The sequence below is a fragment of the Triturus cristatus genome, chromosome 5_1, assembly GCF_964204655.1.
Source record: "Triturus cristatus chromosome 5_1, aTriCri1.1, whole genome shotgun sequence".
Lineage (NCBI taxonomy): Eukaryota > Metazoa > Chordata > Amphibia > Caudata > Salamandridae > Triturus > Triturus cristatus.
In genome coordinates this window covers 415,886,553-415,905,682 of record NC_140587.1, presented here as the reverse complement: position 1 = coordinate 415,905,682, position 19,130 = coordinate 415,886,553, and the positions used below count along the sequence as shown (strand labels likewise).

At 43.7% G+C, this 19,130-nt stretch overlaps 1 protein-coding gene across 4 annotated transcripts in view; it reads right to left on the bottom strand.

Annotated features, from left to right (window-relative positions):
- Positions 1 to 19,130, bottom strand: part of RNF19A (ring finger protein 19A, RBR E3 ubiquitin protein ligase) — a 498,540-nt gene that overhangs the window by 160,253 nt on the left and 319,157 nt on the right. For all 4 annotated transcript variants that reach the window (XM_085605173.1, XM_085605174.1, XM_085605172.1 and 1 more), the window contains one exon: positions 9,159 to 9,273. In XM_085605173.1, the coding sequence (XP_085461299.1) occupies positions 9,159 to 9,273 (115 nt within the window). The remainder of the gene's footprint in view (positions 1 to 9,158; positions 9,274 to 19,130) is intronic.

Below are 19,130 nucleotides of genomic sequence, written 5' to 3'. Positions count from 1 at the left end.
CTGGACTTCACCATCAAGAATCACAAAAGCTCCACATACAAGACGAACACAGTGGTAACTAGGAAACAACCAACTGAAAAGTCACACGTTAGCACGATGGAGTGAGAAGACAGATACCAGACTGTAACCAGTTGCTTGACTGGGTACAAATGTGGTGAACCAACCAACAACAAAGCCCTTAAAGCCCACTCGTTTTACCAGGATGTGAAGATGCCTGTCTTGATTGTTCGAACAGCAATGAGAGGTCCAGAAAGACAAGGAGACAATTTCCACCATTATTCAATATACAGTGTTTCTTGTTGGGTATTTTAAAGGTAGTGGCTTCAGTATTGCACCCTTTGTGGAAACCAGACTGCTATGGGCGGTTATGGAGTTAATCCAGTCTTTGATGGACATTTTTATTAAAAATGGTGTTTCAAAATTCTTGCCATTTGGTTTTGGGATCCATGGTGGCTGTTAGCAAACTTCCGAATTTTAGACGGGTTGGGCGGGACCAGAAACTAAAAACTTCTTTACACTACGGCAATGGTAGTGGCCAAAAGAGACATAGCTTCCGCTTGGAAGTGTCCTGACCCTCCCTCCGTGGGGAAGTGGCGGGCCAGAGTGGACTGGTGCGCTACGCAGGAGAGGACGCTGTATATGGCACGTGGCTGCCCCAAGAAGTATCATAGGGTCTGGGGGAAGTGGTTGGGAGGTATGGTCTGATTTTGGTGGGGATGCTCCCATATCCACCCTTTCAAAGTTGTATGTCTACGGCCTTTGGGTCGTAGTGGTATCGTGGTGATTGGCTGGTATTTCCTGTAAAATTAATAAAAATTTGTTTATCAAAAAAAACAAAAAACTTCCCAATTTTGAAAAACGTTTTAGGACTTTAAGTGTTTTGGGTACTCTCTTAAAGAAATATGGCTTATTGAATGACATTCTTGTCTGTATTCTTTCCCAGCTGCCTGTAGTGCATTTATTTGATTTCTGAATTCTAGGTGTACGAGAGAACGATGGTGGAGGAAGCCTAGCTGTAGTGAAGGAAGAAGCCTTTTAACCTATACCCTTCATTTGCAAATGCATACCTCCCTTGTGTAAAAATAAACCAGTTACTAACCTATAACAATATTTTTGCAGATGAAAACACTTCTAGATTTACATGCTGTGAGTTACTCTGCCGTTTGATGGTTGGGGCTGGAATTGTATTGTAAACAAAAAAATGTTAGATGGGTCCGCAAACCCAACCGCATCTCTGATTGCAAGCCCACTTTGTAGTATGAAATCCACCAATCTTCAGAATCTTGCTTCCTTTGTGTGTAATGGTGTACACGTTGCCTATGTGTAACTCTCTACTTTGTACAGAAATTTACTTCTATTCTGCTGGGAGGAGGGAAGGTCATATGCGAATCTAATATAGTTTCAAGTTGCACAATTGTTGTTTTAGGTAAGTAGTTTCCTTTGCAGCACAAGCCTATTCTAAATTCAAATGCGGTTACCTGGTTATGCAGCAGTATATGCACCTTTGGTGGTGGATGAAAAGGTTGAATAGTAGCAAATGTTTATCTCAGTATGTCGTACCAAAGAATCAGATTGCAAGTATTAATCCATAAAATAATCTTCAGTGAAGCTATGACCAAGTTACTGCAAAGATGTTATACAAGGATACATTGAATTGTCCTTTTCTGCATGTGAAATATTCTCTTTATATCAATGTTAGGATTTACTGGACTATAGTGCAGCACACTTGGGCTGTTTGGAGAATCCACCAGAGACTTTGCTTTAGTGACTGCAATCCTTTAGACCTGCAGGGAATGTGCCACACAAATTATTTATGTTCCTAAACAATTTTGTTCACTACAACCCAACAGCCCTTTGACATTTCATCTATATATGAATCCTACTAGTGTAGAAGTCCTTGAAATCATCCAAAGAGCGTAACTGTAAGATGTTAAAGTAGTTATCCTTGTGAATTTGTAAGTAACATTGCTGTACTGTAAAGGCCTGTACTTCCCTGTGCCAAATTAAATATTCTATCAAGGATGTTTTAGATTAAGGTGCTTAAGGATAACACTGTGCATTGCTGCAAACGGGGACTACATGAGTCTGGTCAGGACCAAATTAAGATTTGAAGATGGTTCTGGTGTCTTTTCCTCTTTGAATACTTAAATGGATGTCAAATGAAACCACACATACATAAATTAGCTTGTTTTCTAATAGTGGATAAAGTACTGTACCACAATTATTTCCTTTTTTGATCGTGGTTAGCATGATGCACCAGGGAAACAACGTTTCCATTTTTCGGCATAACAAGTCTGTGTTGGAGGTTGGTTCACATCTTAATATCGCTATGCTTTTTGCAGGTAAATTAAGATGACCAACCTATACGGGACTGAGTGTCAAATGTTCCCTCTTGTATTGTTAATAAATGGGGGATGAGGGATGCAGTCTTTCCAGTGCGAAAAGGTCAAGACATTGTATTACATGCCTGGAAAAGGCTTGAATGGTAAATGCATGCGTGAACAGCTGCTGTGTGGGTGATGAGGAGCAATTTCTACTTTCTACCCTCCGACATTCAGAGAACCTGGGTTAAACATCATTGAAGTGCCTGCATAGCAGTGGGAAATTCTGCACTTATCGCGTACCCATTGACTGAATGGGAGTAATCTATGGATTTCTGCTCTCATCTTATTCTGCGATGGAACAGAAGAGGACTGTGCATAGGCTGCAAACCCCAATATGGGAAGTAGTTCAACTACTATGCCTACACTGTCCTGGCATTGCTGGAATAAGTGTTCCCACCAAAATCATTCAAGAACTTGTCTCTTCTTTGCAAAATGGATTTATTTCTGGCAAAGACTACATGCCATACAAATCTAGCCAAGAGCCTGATTAACAATGCCCATTCTCATGCAGCTATTTATGTTTGCCAATTTGCCTTCAGTTTCCTCACGGACACACTGCTGTGGGGTTGCTTAGCAACCGAGGGCCACACCCACCAGCTTGGTTTATTCCAGAAGTCTTTATAACGCTGCTGCAGGCACAGACGTGTCAAAAGACATACCCAAGGCAAGTCGACTAAAGGGCAGATCAGGTCCTGACCTTAATCTTTCCATCCATAAAGGATTTGAAATACTCCTACTAAACATGGCTGCAGTATCACCATACTACATAGTGATAAACTTTTCATAAGACCAATGGCTCACCCAAGTCTTGATTTCATTGTGCAAGTTTACCATCTCAACCAATCACACAATTTAAACTCTACTTATCCATAGTCTTCCTGTCAATTCAACAAACGTTAAGTGCTCGGTTTCCATATGATGATTCAACTTGACTATCATGCGGATTTTAGGAGAGTTATCTCTGAATTGAGGATTCAGCCTCACCCCCGCTTTTTCAATAACTTGAGGCTTGCTCCTCTATATATGCCTTGCCCTTTCTGTTGCCAGAGTATTCCCCAGTCTTTGGAACCTTCCACTGCACCATAGTGTGGTCATTGATGGCTAGGAGAAAACCTAGTTTTTCCCACATTTACAAAGACTCTCAGCTGACCCTATAGAACTTACAACCACAGATTGCTTCCATTTCCCTCTATAAATCATGAGAGCTTTTTCAGCACTCATCTCTCCAATTTCTTGTAAGATAACTATTTTGATCCACATCCATCAAGTTTTCACGTCCAGCATGGGATTAAAACTGCTTAATCTAAGCGTCCCACAAACTCTGCATTAAGTTGTACCAAATACTGCTATTTGAGCTATTCAACACTGTCTCTTCCCCATTCTCCTTGTCAGACTTAGGGAGGCATAGGTTGGGGCAGTGCTCTGGTCTGACTACAATTTTTAAGAAATCTCAAGCAGTAATTGTTGCTGTTCTTGACCAGCTATTTGTTTTGTGTGGAGTTTCTGTGCAGATGCGCTGCTACAACTGTTCGGGACTTTGTAAACACTCTTGGAGCCATAGTGACTCTGAAGGGTAATACCTTAAAGTGGTAGTATTCTCTACTTACCACGAATTGAAGAAACTGGTAAACGCTGGGTGGATCGGGTTCTGAAAGTGTGCATGTTGCAGATCCAACACTGACATGAAGTCGGAGTCTTGGGATGACGTCCTACAGAGTGATAATGTGAAAGGGCTTGGAGAGAATTAAACTCTTTAGTGGCCGGTGGCCTAGGATTGGCTGGATGAAGCAGCCCTTTTTAAGTATGAGGAAATAGAGGGAGTACACCCTTTTCCCACATTTATATGCAGGCACTGATTCAATGGTGTCCTTTCAGAGGAGCATTTTCACTAGAAGGTGGAGGTGGTCCCAGCTTAGGACGTGGCAGTGGGATGTTGGGGATGGTGTGGAATTCGAGCCAGTAACCATCTCGCACAATGGAGAGGACCCATTGATCTGAGGAGACTTTTTTCCATGGAGCAAAGAAGTCCCTCAGGCTTGCCCCGACATGTGTGATGTCATAGAAGGAAGAGATAGTGCATCACTGTTGCCAGCGGAGGTGCCCCTAGCGGCAGCACCACTGCCTCTTTCGCAGTCATTTTCCATGTAGGCCCCCCGTTGGAAGCTCTTGGTTTGTTGTGAATGAGCCGTTAGTACTGTTGGCACGGGCGCCTCTGGTGTGAGCCTACTGGTTAAGTACTCCCGGTTTGCTGCCTATGAAAGGAGGAACTGGGATTGAGGGCCTACAGCATGGACTTTTCAATGTCTGCGTTCTTGATTTAAAAAAAAAAAGTTTTTAGCATCTGGTCCATCTGAACCCAGACGGAAGCTCACTGTCAAATGAGACATTCTAGAGGAGGTGTTGTATCTCGGGCCTAATCCCGATACCTTGAGCCAAGAATGCCTGTAGAGAAGAATTCTGGCATTAATCCCTCTAGCATATGCCCAGACGTGGGTCCCGTGCTCTCCATGCCACTGGAATCAAGCTATCCTGGCTGAAGAGGGGTGAAACCTCGAAACCGGTCCTAGGATGCTCGTTTCCAGTCCAGGGAAGACCTGGCTTGGCAGTTCGGTCTGGGCTGTTCCCATGAGGCACAGGGTCAAGACTTATTTGCATATGGCTGGGTTCAAACTGGAATGGTATGGTGAGCAAAAAAACGATGGATTTGGGCCCAGATCTCTGTACTGGGGTGAATGTATGACATTGTTCTGCATTCTGTCCATCAACTGTTGTTTTTGCATTAATCCCCCTAGCAGCAGCATCTGCCTCGTTGAGGGTGCATATGATATTAGCTTTTAGGTTTTACCCTCAACATATAGCTCCAGTCCTCGTTTTTGGTGGGCTTCCGGGAGGTGTTTCATCTACAGCTCCTCCATTTCCTCCCAATGATAAATGTCATACCAAGAGAGATGACCCACAGAATTAGTAATGCACCAATGGGTGGCTGTTCTAAGCGCTACACATTTTTCAGCTGGATCAATGCACTTGGGCTCTGTATTAGACGGCAGGTCATCCCATGCTGCTTGTGTGGAAGACTTCTTGCGGGCAGCGTGTACAACTAGGAAATTGGGGATGACTTGCCCATGGATATACAGGGTCAGTGAGACCGGCGTATAATTCTTTCGACCCGGTTATGACGACTGTGGTCTTTATTGGATCTGTAAAGTTGCCGGTGGCTGACCCAATTATCACCTTAAGCATTGGCAGGTTCTCTCTTGGACAGGGTCTGGAACAAAAAGTCGTCCTCATCTCGCATTATGTAATCTTAACATGATGGTGATGGGCAGCCTGCTGTACCACATGGCAGGCAGTAGTGTTGCAGTGTGGATTATTTTGCATGATGGGGCCCGAGGCTGGGATCATCTGAGGGGGTGGTCTATTATGCAGTCTTGTCACAGGTCATCTCACCCCTCAGGCTTGAAGGGATCATCACAGGGGTTCTGTGGGCAATAAGGGCTCCCAAGATCCAAGTCAGTGCCCTGATGGTAAGGAGAGCGGGGAAGGAAGAGTAGTGGTGGTGTTGTAAGGAGGGGAATGAAGTTGGGCTAGAGACCAAATCCCTGGCCTTTTTAGGGGGTGAATGGCCTCAATGGGTTGAGGACTGTTACCTCTACAAAGGCCAGCTGGCATTTCTTCAGAATCTGGATAAGTCCTGCAAGTGGATATTTGGCAAGAATCTTGCCAATGTCTGGATGTATAACAAGTTTCTGATTTTTATTGAGGATCTCAGACAGTTTCTCAAAGAGCGACTCCTCAGTGGTATCTGACCATGGAATCAAGGAAGCCTTTGGCAATGGCTTTGATGTTGGTGACAGAGGAGCTTTAAGTGTCTATTGTGGCTCATAGTGCAGCTTTCCAGAGCCTCGAGGCCGAGGTTGTGTCAAAGTATGATGCAGTTCAGTACCTTTCAATGGGTGCCTTTTGATCGGGCCGTTGCTGCCGTTGACCCAATCCCTAGAGTCCAAAGCAACCCGGTCAGAGGAACTAAACTTGAAGGCTTTTGCTGTTGGCGGCACACCTTGGGGTTCAAAGCCCCAAACAGGTCTAGGGTCTCCAACAACATTTGTTGATGCATTTTGTGGTAAGTCTTCACAAGTTTTCTTGTTGTCAGGATAGAGGTACAGATCACAAATAGCGTGTTCAGTGGGGGTATTTGTTATTGCACCTAGGTCAGAACTGGAAATGTGTATGCTCCATACCTCTGCTATTGGAACATTCTCTGGGAAATTACCAAAAGTACTCAAGGCTTGTGGAGGACTAAGTCCCTAAAGCATGGTGTGCTGAAGGCTAACAATCTGTGACAGTCAGGTCTGATCATAGAGTCGCAAAAAGATACTTTAGGCAGTGCAATAACGTGGTTTTCATCGCAGGGTTTGAAGAATGAGTAGAACAAGTTGTTTATGCAGCAGTGTTCCTGAACATCCAAGCCAGAAGGCGGAAGAAAACAATCTGAGGTGAATAAGACTTCTTCACAGAAAAAACAAGCTGCAAACATCTTGGTGGATCATAAAATGGCAGGAGTATGCAGAGAATGTGTATAACGAAGTCCTTTAAAATATTGACAACTGATGGCTACAGAAGCAGAGCTGGAATTGTTTCAAATGAGATGGGGTATACATTGCTTTAGCTATCGGTGGGGTAGCTTGTGTATGTGCAACATAGACCAAGAATTGGCCGAGGGTACAGGAGATATGAGGGTGAGTCAAGAGGAGGGGAGTTTGCTGGATGGGGAGATTAAGGTAGTCAGGAGCAAATGAGTTAGTCTCTTATACGATGGGATAATTTCTTTTCTTGAGGATAATGGCTAATGAGGAAAAAGCCTGTGATTCTTGTCTTTACTTTGGCAATTTCATTTGTTACCAGATTGGTGCTTAGGCTGACATGTTTGGGGCCATATAAAAGCCTAGTCTTTGCCTATTAATTTGATTTGTTGGTGTGGATAGCTTTCTAAATTGCACAGCATGACGTCATACATCCTACTACAGGGAACCAGTGAAGTTCCAAAAGAGGAGGACTGATGAGGTAGTACTTGCATTGATCAGAGATTTCTAACAGACAACTTAAAGGATGTTGCCTTTAATAGGGATAGGACACAACCTGAATGGATAGTCAAAAGGACCTTGTCCTCATTAACGTTGAAAAGGACAAAAGCTTGCACCCGAGAGCAGAATGGGTGGGCGGGGAGCAAGAGTTTGATCCACTGGAGTCAATGAAAAGGAGAAAACCTAAATTTTGAGGAGGGTCTTTATGGTCTGTCATATCCAGTGAACGTCAGAGTAAAACAAAACCATTAAAGGAACATGGCCATAGTAAGCATGGCTATTTATACAATGATGCAGAGACCCTCAAGCAGGAGTTCACAAAGAAATCGGTCTAAGAACAGTAAACAAAATCTCTAAGGAGATGCTGGCTCCTTTTTCAAGGTAAACACAAGTAGATGATGGACGGAACACTGACATTTTTAAGACACTCACCCCCGTCACAGATCTGGGTTGAATTAATCATTGTTCTTTAGCTCACTTCGCCACCCCAGTTCAGACCCAGCCATATGCAAATCAGTCTTGACCCTGTGCCTCATGGGAACAGTCCAGCCCGAAATGCCAAGCCAGGTCTTCCTTGGACCGGAAACAAGGGTCTCTTTCTCACTTTTCCACAGGATTCAAGCTAGCCTGGCTGATGAGTGGTGTTACCCCAAAACCAGTCCCAGGATGCTGGTTTCTGGTCTAGGGAAGACCTGGCTTGGCAGTTCGGGATGGACTGATCCCATGAGGCACAGGGTCAAGACTGATTTGCATATGGCTGGGTCTGAACTGGGGTGGCGAAGCGAGCTAAATAACGATGATGGATTCAACCCAGATCTCTGATTGGGGGCGAGTTTCTGAACAGTTTTGGGGCTCCGCCCATCATCTCCTTGCTTTTGCTTTGTTTGCCCAGTGTTGGCAGGGTGTGCCCAGACATGGATCCCTTTCTTACTTTGCCACTGGATTCAAGCTAGCCTGGCTGATGAGGGGTGTTATCACGAAACCGGTCCCAGGATTCTTATTTACAGTCCAGGGAAAACCAGGCTTGGCAGTTTGGGCTGGACTGTTCCAATGAGGCACAGGGTCAAGACTGATTTGCATATAGCTGGGTCTGAACTGGCGAAGTCAGCTAAAGAACGATGATGGATTCAACCCAGATGTCTAACTGGGGTGGAGTGTCTGAAAGGTTTCAGCGCTCTGTCCATCATCTCCTTGCGTTTGCTTCCTTCTTCAAGGTATCCAAAGCCTGCAAATCAAACACTAAACCTGTACTGGAAAAGTTACTGGAGAAAGGAACCTTTTTCTTTACTGTAAAGTCTAATGCTTCACCATTTACTAATTGGTTAACCCCATATGACGTCTAGTCAGAGACAGACACACTGATGACTTCTCTATTTCACAAGTATGAAAGTGGAAAAAGTCCACAAAGTAGGATTTAAGTATGAAAGAAAATAGCACACAGAGTTTTACTGGCAACATGGAGTCTAAAGAAAGAAACAACAATTCTGTATAGCCCCTCACACTCAAAATCCAGGGTGACAAACCAACTGCAATATTAAGTTTAAATGCAATATATTTCTCACAAAAACAAAATATTTTCAAATATTAACACTTCATTTATTGTGAACTTTTGTCGTTAGTACTGTATATTCAGTACATTGGAGGAAAAAAAACGGTGCTAATTCAGCATAAGAACGTTTTTTTTTTTACTTACCTACAGTGACAGCAGCAACAACTGGAGACACGATCACGGACAATGTAACACCACCTGCAATGGCCAAGTTGCGCTTATGCTTTGAAACGTCTTTGCCTTCATATCGATTATGAATCTTAAACGTTGAAGTAGTTGGGAAAAAAAGTAGAAAGGATGTATACACGTCAGTATTTAAGTGCAATCATGCCCTTTGTATATTAAAATTATAACTGAGTAGTTAAAATATATGTAATTTAATACAAATTCAAAAGGAAACTGTAAACACTAAATAAAAAAGTAAGACCCTATTTTATTACGTTTTCCATCAGTGGCGGTAAAAAACAAAGATAACGGTGATATTGTAATGTAACAGTCCGACGTGGACAATAGCATTCAAGTACACATTATATGTCCCTTATCACTCCCCTGTCGGGGGACTAACTACAACATTTGCAAATATTTTTCTGACAAGGCACATTGTATGAATTTCTGAGGGCTTTTTTATATCATTTTTTAATGTGTGGGTGAGCTCGACTTTTTGTATCTAACAAAACAGAGGGATTGCTACTGAGGCGCTCTCCTACACTAAGGCCAGCCCCAGCCACCTCTCTCACATAAACATGACTGAGGCATGAGTTATAGCGACACTGCACACGGGAGACTACGTCTCCGAACACTGAAGCACACGGAAGTGCAAACCAAACTTTCCAAAATACCCTTTACACATCCTATGATTTTAAATCCAATTCTTAAGAGTGAACAGAGGGGACATTTACAGATTTACTAACAAAATGGCTGAAAACTGTAAGCAGGATCAGGGACATCAAATTGTAAAACATGAAATTCTCTTGCAACTTTTATCAGAATACACAAGGTGCCCTTTTCTTAGAACCACAACGTTACAAGCACAGGTAAAGCCAACAGGTCTGGGTCTAATGCACCTTACACTTGAAGCAACAAAGGCTGCAAAAGTGTGCATGCTTAAGCAACAAAGAGCCGGCAGCGGGAAGTATGAAACAGTCGCTCATGCAGTTCAATGTAATCCGGAAATAAGGATACCCACAGGCAACATATACCACCAGCTAAGAATGAAATACTACTGTGGGCTGTACCAAGATTTGATTGACAAAATCACAACACTATGAAGAAGATTGGTTACAAAACAGTTCATGGATAAAAGGGGAGGAGCAGGAGCTCACTGTACGTATACTGAAAACATCTGTCCAAATAGAAAAAATGATCATTGTATCTCACCCAATTTTTATTCACTTTGCCTGAGTATCAGCGGCAGGCTGATACTGACAAGTATGCGAATAATTAGTGATGATGATGAAAATGGAAAGAAGTTAAGGAGTTCAATGACAGTATCAGAAGAACACATACTTGTCTGTAAGCCTTGAGGTACATCAAATTAAACTCTTGAATCTTCCGGACACTCCTATTTAGACATGGAAGTTCCGTTACCCTGACTTTTTCCTACTAGAATTGCTTGGTTTGGCCCTCAAATCGCTGCAAACTAAAGCCAAAAGAGGCAGTCTGAACTCAATCTGCTGTGCTACACGGCTTGTGAATCTTCAGTTGTAGGTATCTGTGCAGGCACGATTTTCAAACTACTTTAAACAGCGCCTAGGCCCAGTAGCAACGCATGTGATAAAGGGAACAAATGTGAGCCTTAGCAGAAAAGATCACTTCGGAGGAATCTGACAATAGTTGCTCTGAAAACATATGTACGTACAAAAGCAATGGTTTAATCACAGATGCAGTTTTGCAGCAGAACCGGATAAGTATTTCTACGGACGTGTACTAGCAGTTCAAACATACACAGATGAGCAAAGTTAGCTATTATGCAAGAAAACAGGATTCCTTAAGCTAATATTGATTTAATTCATGATTGAAAGATGGATTAGAAAATGGCATACAGTTAAGGTAAATTAAGATTTGTATAGAATACGATACCTTTCCACAACATGTTGGGTTAATTCTTTTGGGAAGATTGTTCTAAGCACCTGTGGAAAAGGGGCAGGTGGAGAGAGATACTATGTCGAAAATAACTTTCTTACACATTAGAGGCTAAGTAAAATGCTTAAGTGAATGACCATGGTATTGATTAACTGGAGTCATTTGACAATTTTATTAGTCAAATAAAGGAGCGGATGAGAAGAAGTAGTGGGTCCGCGAAGTGATTAGTTAAGCTTTGTGCTACAACTACATGGGTTAATGGTGAATGTTTTGAGGTCAAATGAGTTTACGAGGCCATTGTGGCAATACACACTATGTAATCAGAAGAACTATGAAAGGATTGTGAGCGCCTTATAAAAGACATTCTGAATTGAATACAATTGAAATCAGATTGTTCAGTGGGACTATAAATTCAAAACTATTCAAACAAGAGACGTGAACGCCTTCTGGAAGTTTCCAAAGGAGAGCCTAAGTAAATCTTGGAACAGTGAATTTTCCAACCATTACTTTTGGAAGTTGGAAACTACGGGGGGAAAGGGAGGGGATTTGTGCCAATGTGGATTCTAGTAATTGCAAAGTTCACAAGATTGGTCAGGGACATTCATGGGTAGTCAAAAGTCATTTTAGGTATCAAACTATGTAAATAAGGAGTGCCCTGAAGCTCACAATCTGTGTTACTGGTCACTGAGGGAGTTGGTTCTTTGAAAGGGCCACCTATTGTGATTTTCTCTAAGTTCTACCAATGTATTTTCTTCTGGACGTTCTCTGCACAACCACGGGATCCCCCCCAACATACGGTTGCTTGTAACGATTAGTGTTGGAGCCATTTTTCAATGGTCTCACGTGGATCCCGACATGCAGAATTAGTGCCAATCAGTTTCACAGTCCTCATTGTGAGACTACCCCATTCTGGTACAGGCCATTTTGCTCTGTCAATGCTAGGATTCACTTGGTTATCAGGACTGCTTTGGCCTCTACAGATTATAGTCTGCTTGCAGAAATGGCTTTCCTTTCTAACGGGGAAGATTACTGTAGGTTTAGTGAAAACACTAGTTTGGTTAGAGCTTGCATTATTGTGTTTATGCTCATTTTCCATTGTGTAAGGGAATTGTTTTTTACAAGCCAATTGTCTAGAAAGAGGTATGCACGCCTCTTCTGCCCTTTTAAATGCGCTGTTGCCAATACCATATATTTTGTGAACACTCAGGTACCCAATTTTATTCCAAAGGGTAGTGCTTGGACCTGAAAATGCAGCTAGTACCCGATAAATCTGAGGAATTTCTTGTGCTTGCTGTTCACACATATGCAGGTATGTGTCCTTGATGTCTACGGGACTATCTAATCCCCATTTCTGTTGTGCAATGATCTTCAGAGCTGTTTTCATCTTAAATGTCTATGATTTGATAAACGTTCAGAAACTGGAGGTCTACAGTAGGTCTTAGTGTTTGGCCTGGTTTTGAAACTAAATAAAGTAGGCTGAGTTGATCTCCATCCCTGGTACCTTTTTAATTGCTTGCATTTGTTGGGAGTTTTCCCTTTCTTGCTGCAAGAGAGTTAGTTCTTGTTTGGTATGATTTCTCAATCTTTGCCTTCTTGTAGGTGCCTCTGTAAGAGTATGTTACAGTATCCATATCGTGTGATTTTTACTATCCACTTGTCGGAGGTGATTGTCCTCCATTCCTGGAGAAATCTTCCTAGTCTGCTGTCTACTGGTTTTGTATGTCTAGGGCCTTTGACGTGCAAGTTACTTCGCTGGGATCCCTGAAACTTTATGGGTCTTGCTCTGCTCTCCCACTGGATCTGCCACAAAGGACTGTTATGGCATTGTAGGGAACTACCACTGAAGGGCTTTTGTTTGCCCACATGTTTGCATGGAGAATGCTGCTAATTGAATACTACGTTGGTAGCATACTTTTGCCCTGGCTCTCCTTACCTTTGTGGACCCTCTCTTGATCGAACTATAAAGGCCCCATGGCATTTATCCTTTTTTATTTGCTGATGGATGTAATTTGCTGCTGAGCCAAACAGATGTTTCCTATGTAACAGTTTACTATCCTCCATTGTGCTTAATGTGAGGTCATAAGGGTCCTAACAGAAAGCATGAGTGTATGCTCTTCTTCGAGGTGTGTCACATAAATGTGAGCTGTACTCTTTGAGTATGTTATACACTGCTACGCAATCGGGGGTTAGGGTCTGGAGGGATAGGTGTAGACTCCCTCCTCTGGCGGATCTGTATCTAAGTCTTGGCAGTCCCCTTCAGTTGTCTCAGGTACCCTGCTAGTACCGTTATTCTTACCTGCATTAGATTTCTTGTTCTTCTTCTTGGGGTTCAGGTGTGGTCAGTGGTTCAATGTCAACTTGCTCCTCTCCTTGCCCTCAGTCTTCCACAGGCCTTGTTGGGATCCATAATTGCAGGATTGCAGACATTTTGACTTTGAGCCAGTACTTCTACTTTCCACCTGGAGCGTCTTTTGTTTGGCATTGAGGGTTAACGAAGTCTTCCTCTTCACAATAAAGGCTTCCCAGTTAGACTTTTTCCCTCCCTAGTTTGCTTTATGACATCGAATTGGTTTCTGGGGCTTGTTTCCAGCATTGTCATAGTGACCAGATCAATGGGGCTCTTGGAGCTTCCAATACCCTTTTGCTTGTCAAGATTTTGGCGCTGCAGGGGGTTTCAGTCTTGAGTCTAAAGTCTTCAATGGAATATGTGTCTACGATTTTTTTGTTACGTGCTCGTAGTTCAATCAGCGCCTTTCTTTGATTCCGCTTAGGCGGTAATGAAGCCCCTCCCTTTGTTTACTGACCCAAAGGCAGCCAAATAATCCAACAATGGCGAACATGCTCAAGGGCTTCCAGGGCATTTGCCCAACATCACAGGAGGCTGGAGAGGACACCAAATGGTGGTCGACAAGGCCCAGAGGAGGGGAGAAATGGGCTTCAGAAAAACAATTACAAAACCAATAGTAGAAGGCAGAATAATGAAAGGATGCGAGGCCAGGCAGGGTTTTATGCTAAGCACTCTTTCAGCACTCACTCCTACCCATCCCCCAAATCACAAGTAGCCTTCCACGGTCAAAGATATGGATTGTATGTCTACAGAGCCTTTGAACATGAGCGGGAAACAGAAAATCTGTAGAGTTGTTTCCAATGTAACTGGTGTTCAAAGTGTGATACTGGCTTCCCAAGGTGGCCTTGTGAGTAGCTTCTGATTCCAGGCTTTGCATTTTAGATGGACTATATGAGCCCTTGCCGAAATCAATGTCCTCATGTGCCCAAGAAGCATTTTGAACACTTTCGATGTCACAATTACATTGTAAGCCTACCTACAATCAGGTCAGTTACATACAGTACATTTACACCACATATACTTACAAGACAACAGTTTCTGGCATTGGATTTGTAATCTGAATCAAGGAAGACAGATGACAAACCCAATGCTGATCAGAGTGTACCAACTACGTGTGCCATCAAGGACAATATTGAAATGGTGTATTTTTTTTTACAGCCAAACTCCAAGTAGTAATTCCTGTGTGACCTGAAAGTCGAGTATGTAGAATTCAACAGCCTTTGATGCGTTAATCCAACGTCTTTTCATGGCTGATTCATAGCAGAGGTTATCAAAGTGATTCAGTATGGTTGATTCTTGTTGCTTTTGCAATGGAGACTCAGTTTTTAAGAAGAAGAACACAACTTTATCCCCAAAATAGATGGCAGATAACAAATAATCTAAGGTAGAGTCTGTGGGCTGATGCATTGCTAGATTCAACTACGTGATCACATAGCACCATCCATACTAACTGTTTGTAGACTGAGTTTACAAATGGGAGATATAACATCAATGTTCTATAGGAACCAATATTAGTCAGAATGGAGCGGTTAGGCTATACTCAAATGTCTAATATGGCTGATGTGAGATAGAGATTTGAAAGCTGGGATTTGTAAGTGCGAGATAAGAGAGTGATCACTGTCTAGGGAGCAACATAATAGAACAAATCCCTTTCAAAGCATGAATGAAACAATTGCAGCCACTTTCTGTTTGAGTGGTATTTATTAGACTTTCTGTACGTCACAAGGATGTCAAGATATTTAGGAAATAACTATGTGAGATGTGCCCAGGTACTATGTAACCAAGATTGGATGTATTGGTCAAGTTAGAGAACTAGTCCTCTCTCGTGGAATAACATGTCTGGAGAGAGGTACATCATGAGGTCTAGAATGCTGAGCCAGGAGGCATCAAGCAGCATCCTGTGATAATCAATACAGGACAGGCAAGAAGATTGCGTTCAGATTAAAAACATTATTATGAACGGTCCAGTCCTCTGATAACTATTGTGAGTCCCCTATAATACACTGGAAAGGAGAGGTGATAAATACACAACTAGGTATGGAACACGAAAAGAGTTCCATAGCCGCCATCAAATCAGACCCTGACTGGTAAACGAGCCAAGACGAACTGGCGGTCCTTCCTGTATAGTGTGCACAGAGTCCAGTGGATCCCCAAAGGTAGGCAGAGGTAAAGTTAGATAGCACCTCACTCTCTATTTGTGGTAGTTTGGTTGAGCAGTAAGGCTGTATCAGAGGTCAGTGTTAAGCATTTGTTGTACACACTCAGTAAGCAAATGAATTCACACACTCAAAGACTAAACTTCAGACCAATTGTTTTGTATCAAAAATATTCTTTTAGGTATTTTATTTCCTAGAACCAAGCAAGCCTGGAACAGGTAAGTGATAAGTACTTTGCAGTAAATATACAGATTGTAACACAGGTTGGATTGCAATTGTAAATGTACTTTGATTTGATTACAGTAGTGTTACTGACAATGCAATGCTTTTTAGAATACCGTACATATACTTTGAATGGGATTTTCAGTAAGATTACAGGTAAGTTACTTTTTGATTACTTTTCTTACTAAGAGTAGTATACCTGGATACTACTCTGGGACATTTCCTGTAAGCAGGTGATTAAAATCGTTTTTTGTTAAACAGTCAATTTTAAAGAATTTCTTTCGGTTGTCAAACTTCACACTTCGAAACTTTTCACAGAATAACAGTCAATGTTATCCTAGGGAGGAAAATAGTGTTATCGGTTTTGAGGTAAGTATTTGGTAGAGGGAAGAGAGGTTCTGGGGGTAGACTCAGGGGCCCCCAGGGTCAAGGATGCACTTTAATTACACCCTCAGCTGCACTAGGGTGGCCAGGTGCAGAGTGCTGAGGCCCAATGTTATCCAATGGGGGATAGGGGGCCTCCGGGTGGTGACTGTTGGCAAGCAGGCCACTTGGTTGTGGGAGCAAAGCTCCTGGACTTAGGCTCAGGGCAAATGGGGAAACTAAGTACCTTTGGTGCATTCTCAGTAGCACTAGTGCGGCCGGGTTCAGGGTGCTGTTTCGACGTTGGGCACCCTGTTTTCAATGGGGAACCTGCGGTTTGCAAAGGCACTGCAAGCTTGGAGACGAATGTCTTCTGGGTGCGACCAACACTTCGAGATGTAAGTTAGGGGTTGGTTAGGCACCGTCGGTTTGGCCACCCAAGGATGTGGGGCATTGGGTGCAGGGGTGCCTTTTGGGGTTGGATCTTCTTACCAGCTCCTGGTCGTGATTGGGGGGCACCTTCCGGATTTAGGCTGCACGAGACGGCTGAAGGCTTGAAGCAGGTCAGGAGTCGCCGTATCTCGGGTCAGAATCGCCAGTGGGACCTTCTCGTGGTGTTTGCCCACTCTAGCTCGGGCCATGGACGGCAAGTGTAGAGTGGGGCGGATTTGCGGTGTCCAGCCGGAGACAGAGGTTGCAGATTAACAAATGCGGTGTTCACGGGAGCAAAGACTTTGTGCTTAAAGGCAGGCAGGTCCTCTTGGGTTTTCGAGTTTGCTGGCTGCAGGAAATACCGGGATTTCGCAGGAGCAGGTTCGAGAGGGAGACAGGCTGGTAGGGCTGGGGTCAAGTCAGTGGGCGTCTTCCTCTTGTTAGCTGCTGCAGAGCTGTTCGGTAGTTGTAGTTTCTTTTTGTCTGAGGAAGCAAGGCTCAGGGGTGCCCCTAAATACTAGATTTAGGGGCGTTACAAGTAGGTAAAAGGCAGGGACCAATGGGTCCCTTCCCTGTGGTGGGTACACCCACTATTATGCCACCCTCCAGTGGGAGGGGGGCATGAGCCTGTCCCTGGTTGGCTGAGTCCCCCCATCTGCAAGATGGCCGGGACTGAGAGTTGTACTTCACCTCGCCTCCCCCACCTGAGGGGTGGAGTTGGCAGAGGTGGGCACACCTCTCTTCCTCACTTGTTTTTCCTGACGGTTTTCCTGCTCAAAGTGGGGGTCAGAACCAGTGGGGACCAGTTACTGAAAGCAGCACGTGGCCTGGGGAAACTCGCAAAGGCGGCAAGCCTTTGAAGCTTTGCCTTCGTGAACCCTGCCCATCGTGTGGAGGAGGCTTGGCACCTCGTCCCAGGATGTGCATTGTTTTAGGCCCCAGAGAGCGGCAGGCTCTCGACCCAGGGGTCCAGAAAAATGTCTGGTGGTGGCAGCTGAAAGCAGCCACTCAGCCTGGACACTAGTGGGAGGTTCGTTTTCAGGGGGCATCTCGAAGATGCCCTCTGTGTGAATTTTTCATTGAATCCCACACTGGCATCAGTGTGGATTTAATGTGTTGAGAAGTTTGATACCAAACTTCTCAGTTTTCAGTGTAGCCATTATGGTGCTGTGGAGTTCGTAATGACAAACTCCCAGCACCATATACTCCTAATGGCAGCACTGCACTTACAATGTCTAAGAATTTACCAAGACACTGTAGGGGGTACAGGGTCCATGCACCTGTACCCTCACCACTGGTATAGTGCAACCAGCTAGAGGGGTGACTGATCTATGCCAGGGCAGTGGGTTGTAGGCATGGCACACAGAGGTGTGTGCCATGTCAACCCTTCAATTTGTTCTGCACCAAAACACGCAGCCTGCAAAGGCAGTGTGTATGTAGAGGTACAGGGCATCTAAGGCTGTCACAATAAGTGCTGCAGCCCTTAGAGGTCTTCCCTGGTCACAGTGCCCTGGGTACCCAAGGTACCATTTACCAAGGGCTGACCTGTGGTCAGCCTTGGTAAATGGTACCAATTGGGTTAGTTTTGGGGAAAGAACACAGGCCCTGGGAACCTGATTGGCAGGGACCCAGGGCACATCAAGTGAAAGTGCATCAGTAGTCTGGAGAAAAGTGTGTGTGGGGGGGGGGGGGGGGGTTACTGCAACAGAAACTCACTTTCCTACAGGACCTACATGCATAGGGGTGCTATCTAGCACTGTAAGTGGGATAAAGTTTGAAAGGGTACTCTAAAAAAGGCATGGGCAAAGGAGCGTAACTAGCAATTAGAGGCGCCGCCTTAGTATTACGAAACACCGTGCATGTATGATTATAATAACTTCATCAGCTTCATCTCAATTATTTTCAGGGAGAAAAATGCAAGTACTCCTGAGACCGGGCTTACATCCCTCCCACCCTCCAAAAAAAACGTAACAGTGGGGAGCCATGGGCAATGGGAGCCACTGGTCAGAAAAGTTTGGGAACCACTGCCCTAGTGCATGGACGTCCCTCCGGACCTCCTCTAAGCCCGTTTTAAGATTTGTTTTGGTGTACAAGAGATTTTCCAACCAAAATGCAAGAGCGGCATTCCAGTTGACCAGACACAATGGTTTTCATGTTTTAGTTGGCTACATTTAGAATTCCGAATAGCCACTGGCCTGCTGAGGAGAATATTCTAGGTTATTCCAGGTTCTGCCTAAAACTGATTAGTGATATGCATGGCATGTATAAGATTATGTCTGTTTTTTTATTTAAACAGTATAATTTCCCTTGTTTTCTACACTTGACTTGTACAGTCTAGTGTTCAAAAATGCATATCCTTCACCTGGACCCAGCTGAAATCACGTCCAACTAGAATTTCTACCACAGATGACCCCCAGCTTGTTGGAGTTGCTGTATGTTCATGATCATTTCCTCTGTCACTAGGGAGCCGTGGTTGCTCAAACCGATCAATAAAAAAATTCCAATATTAAATAT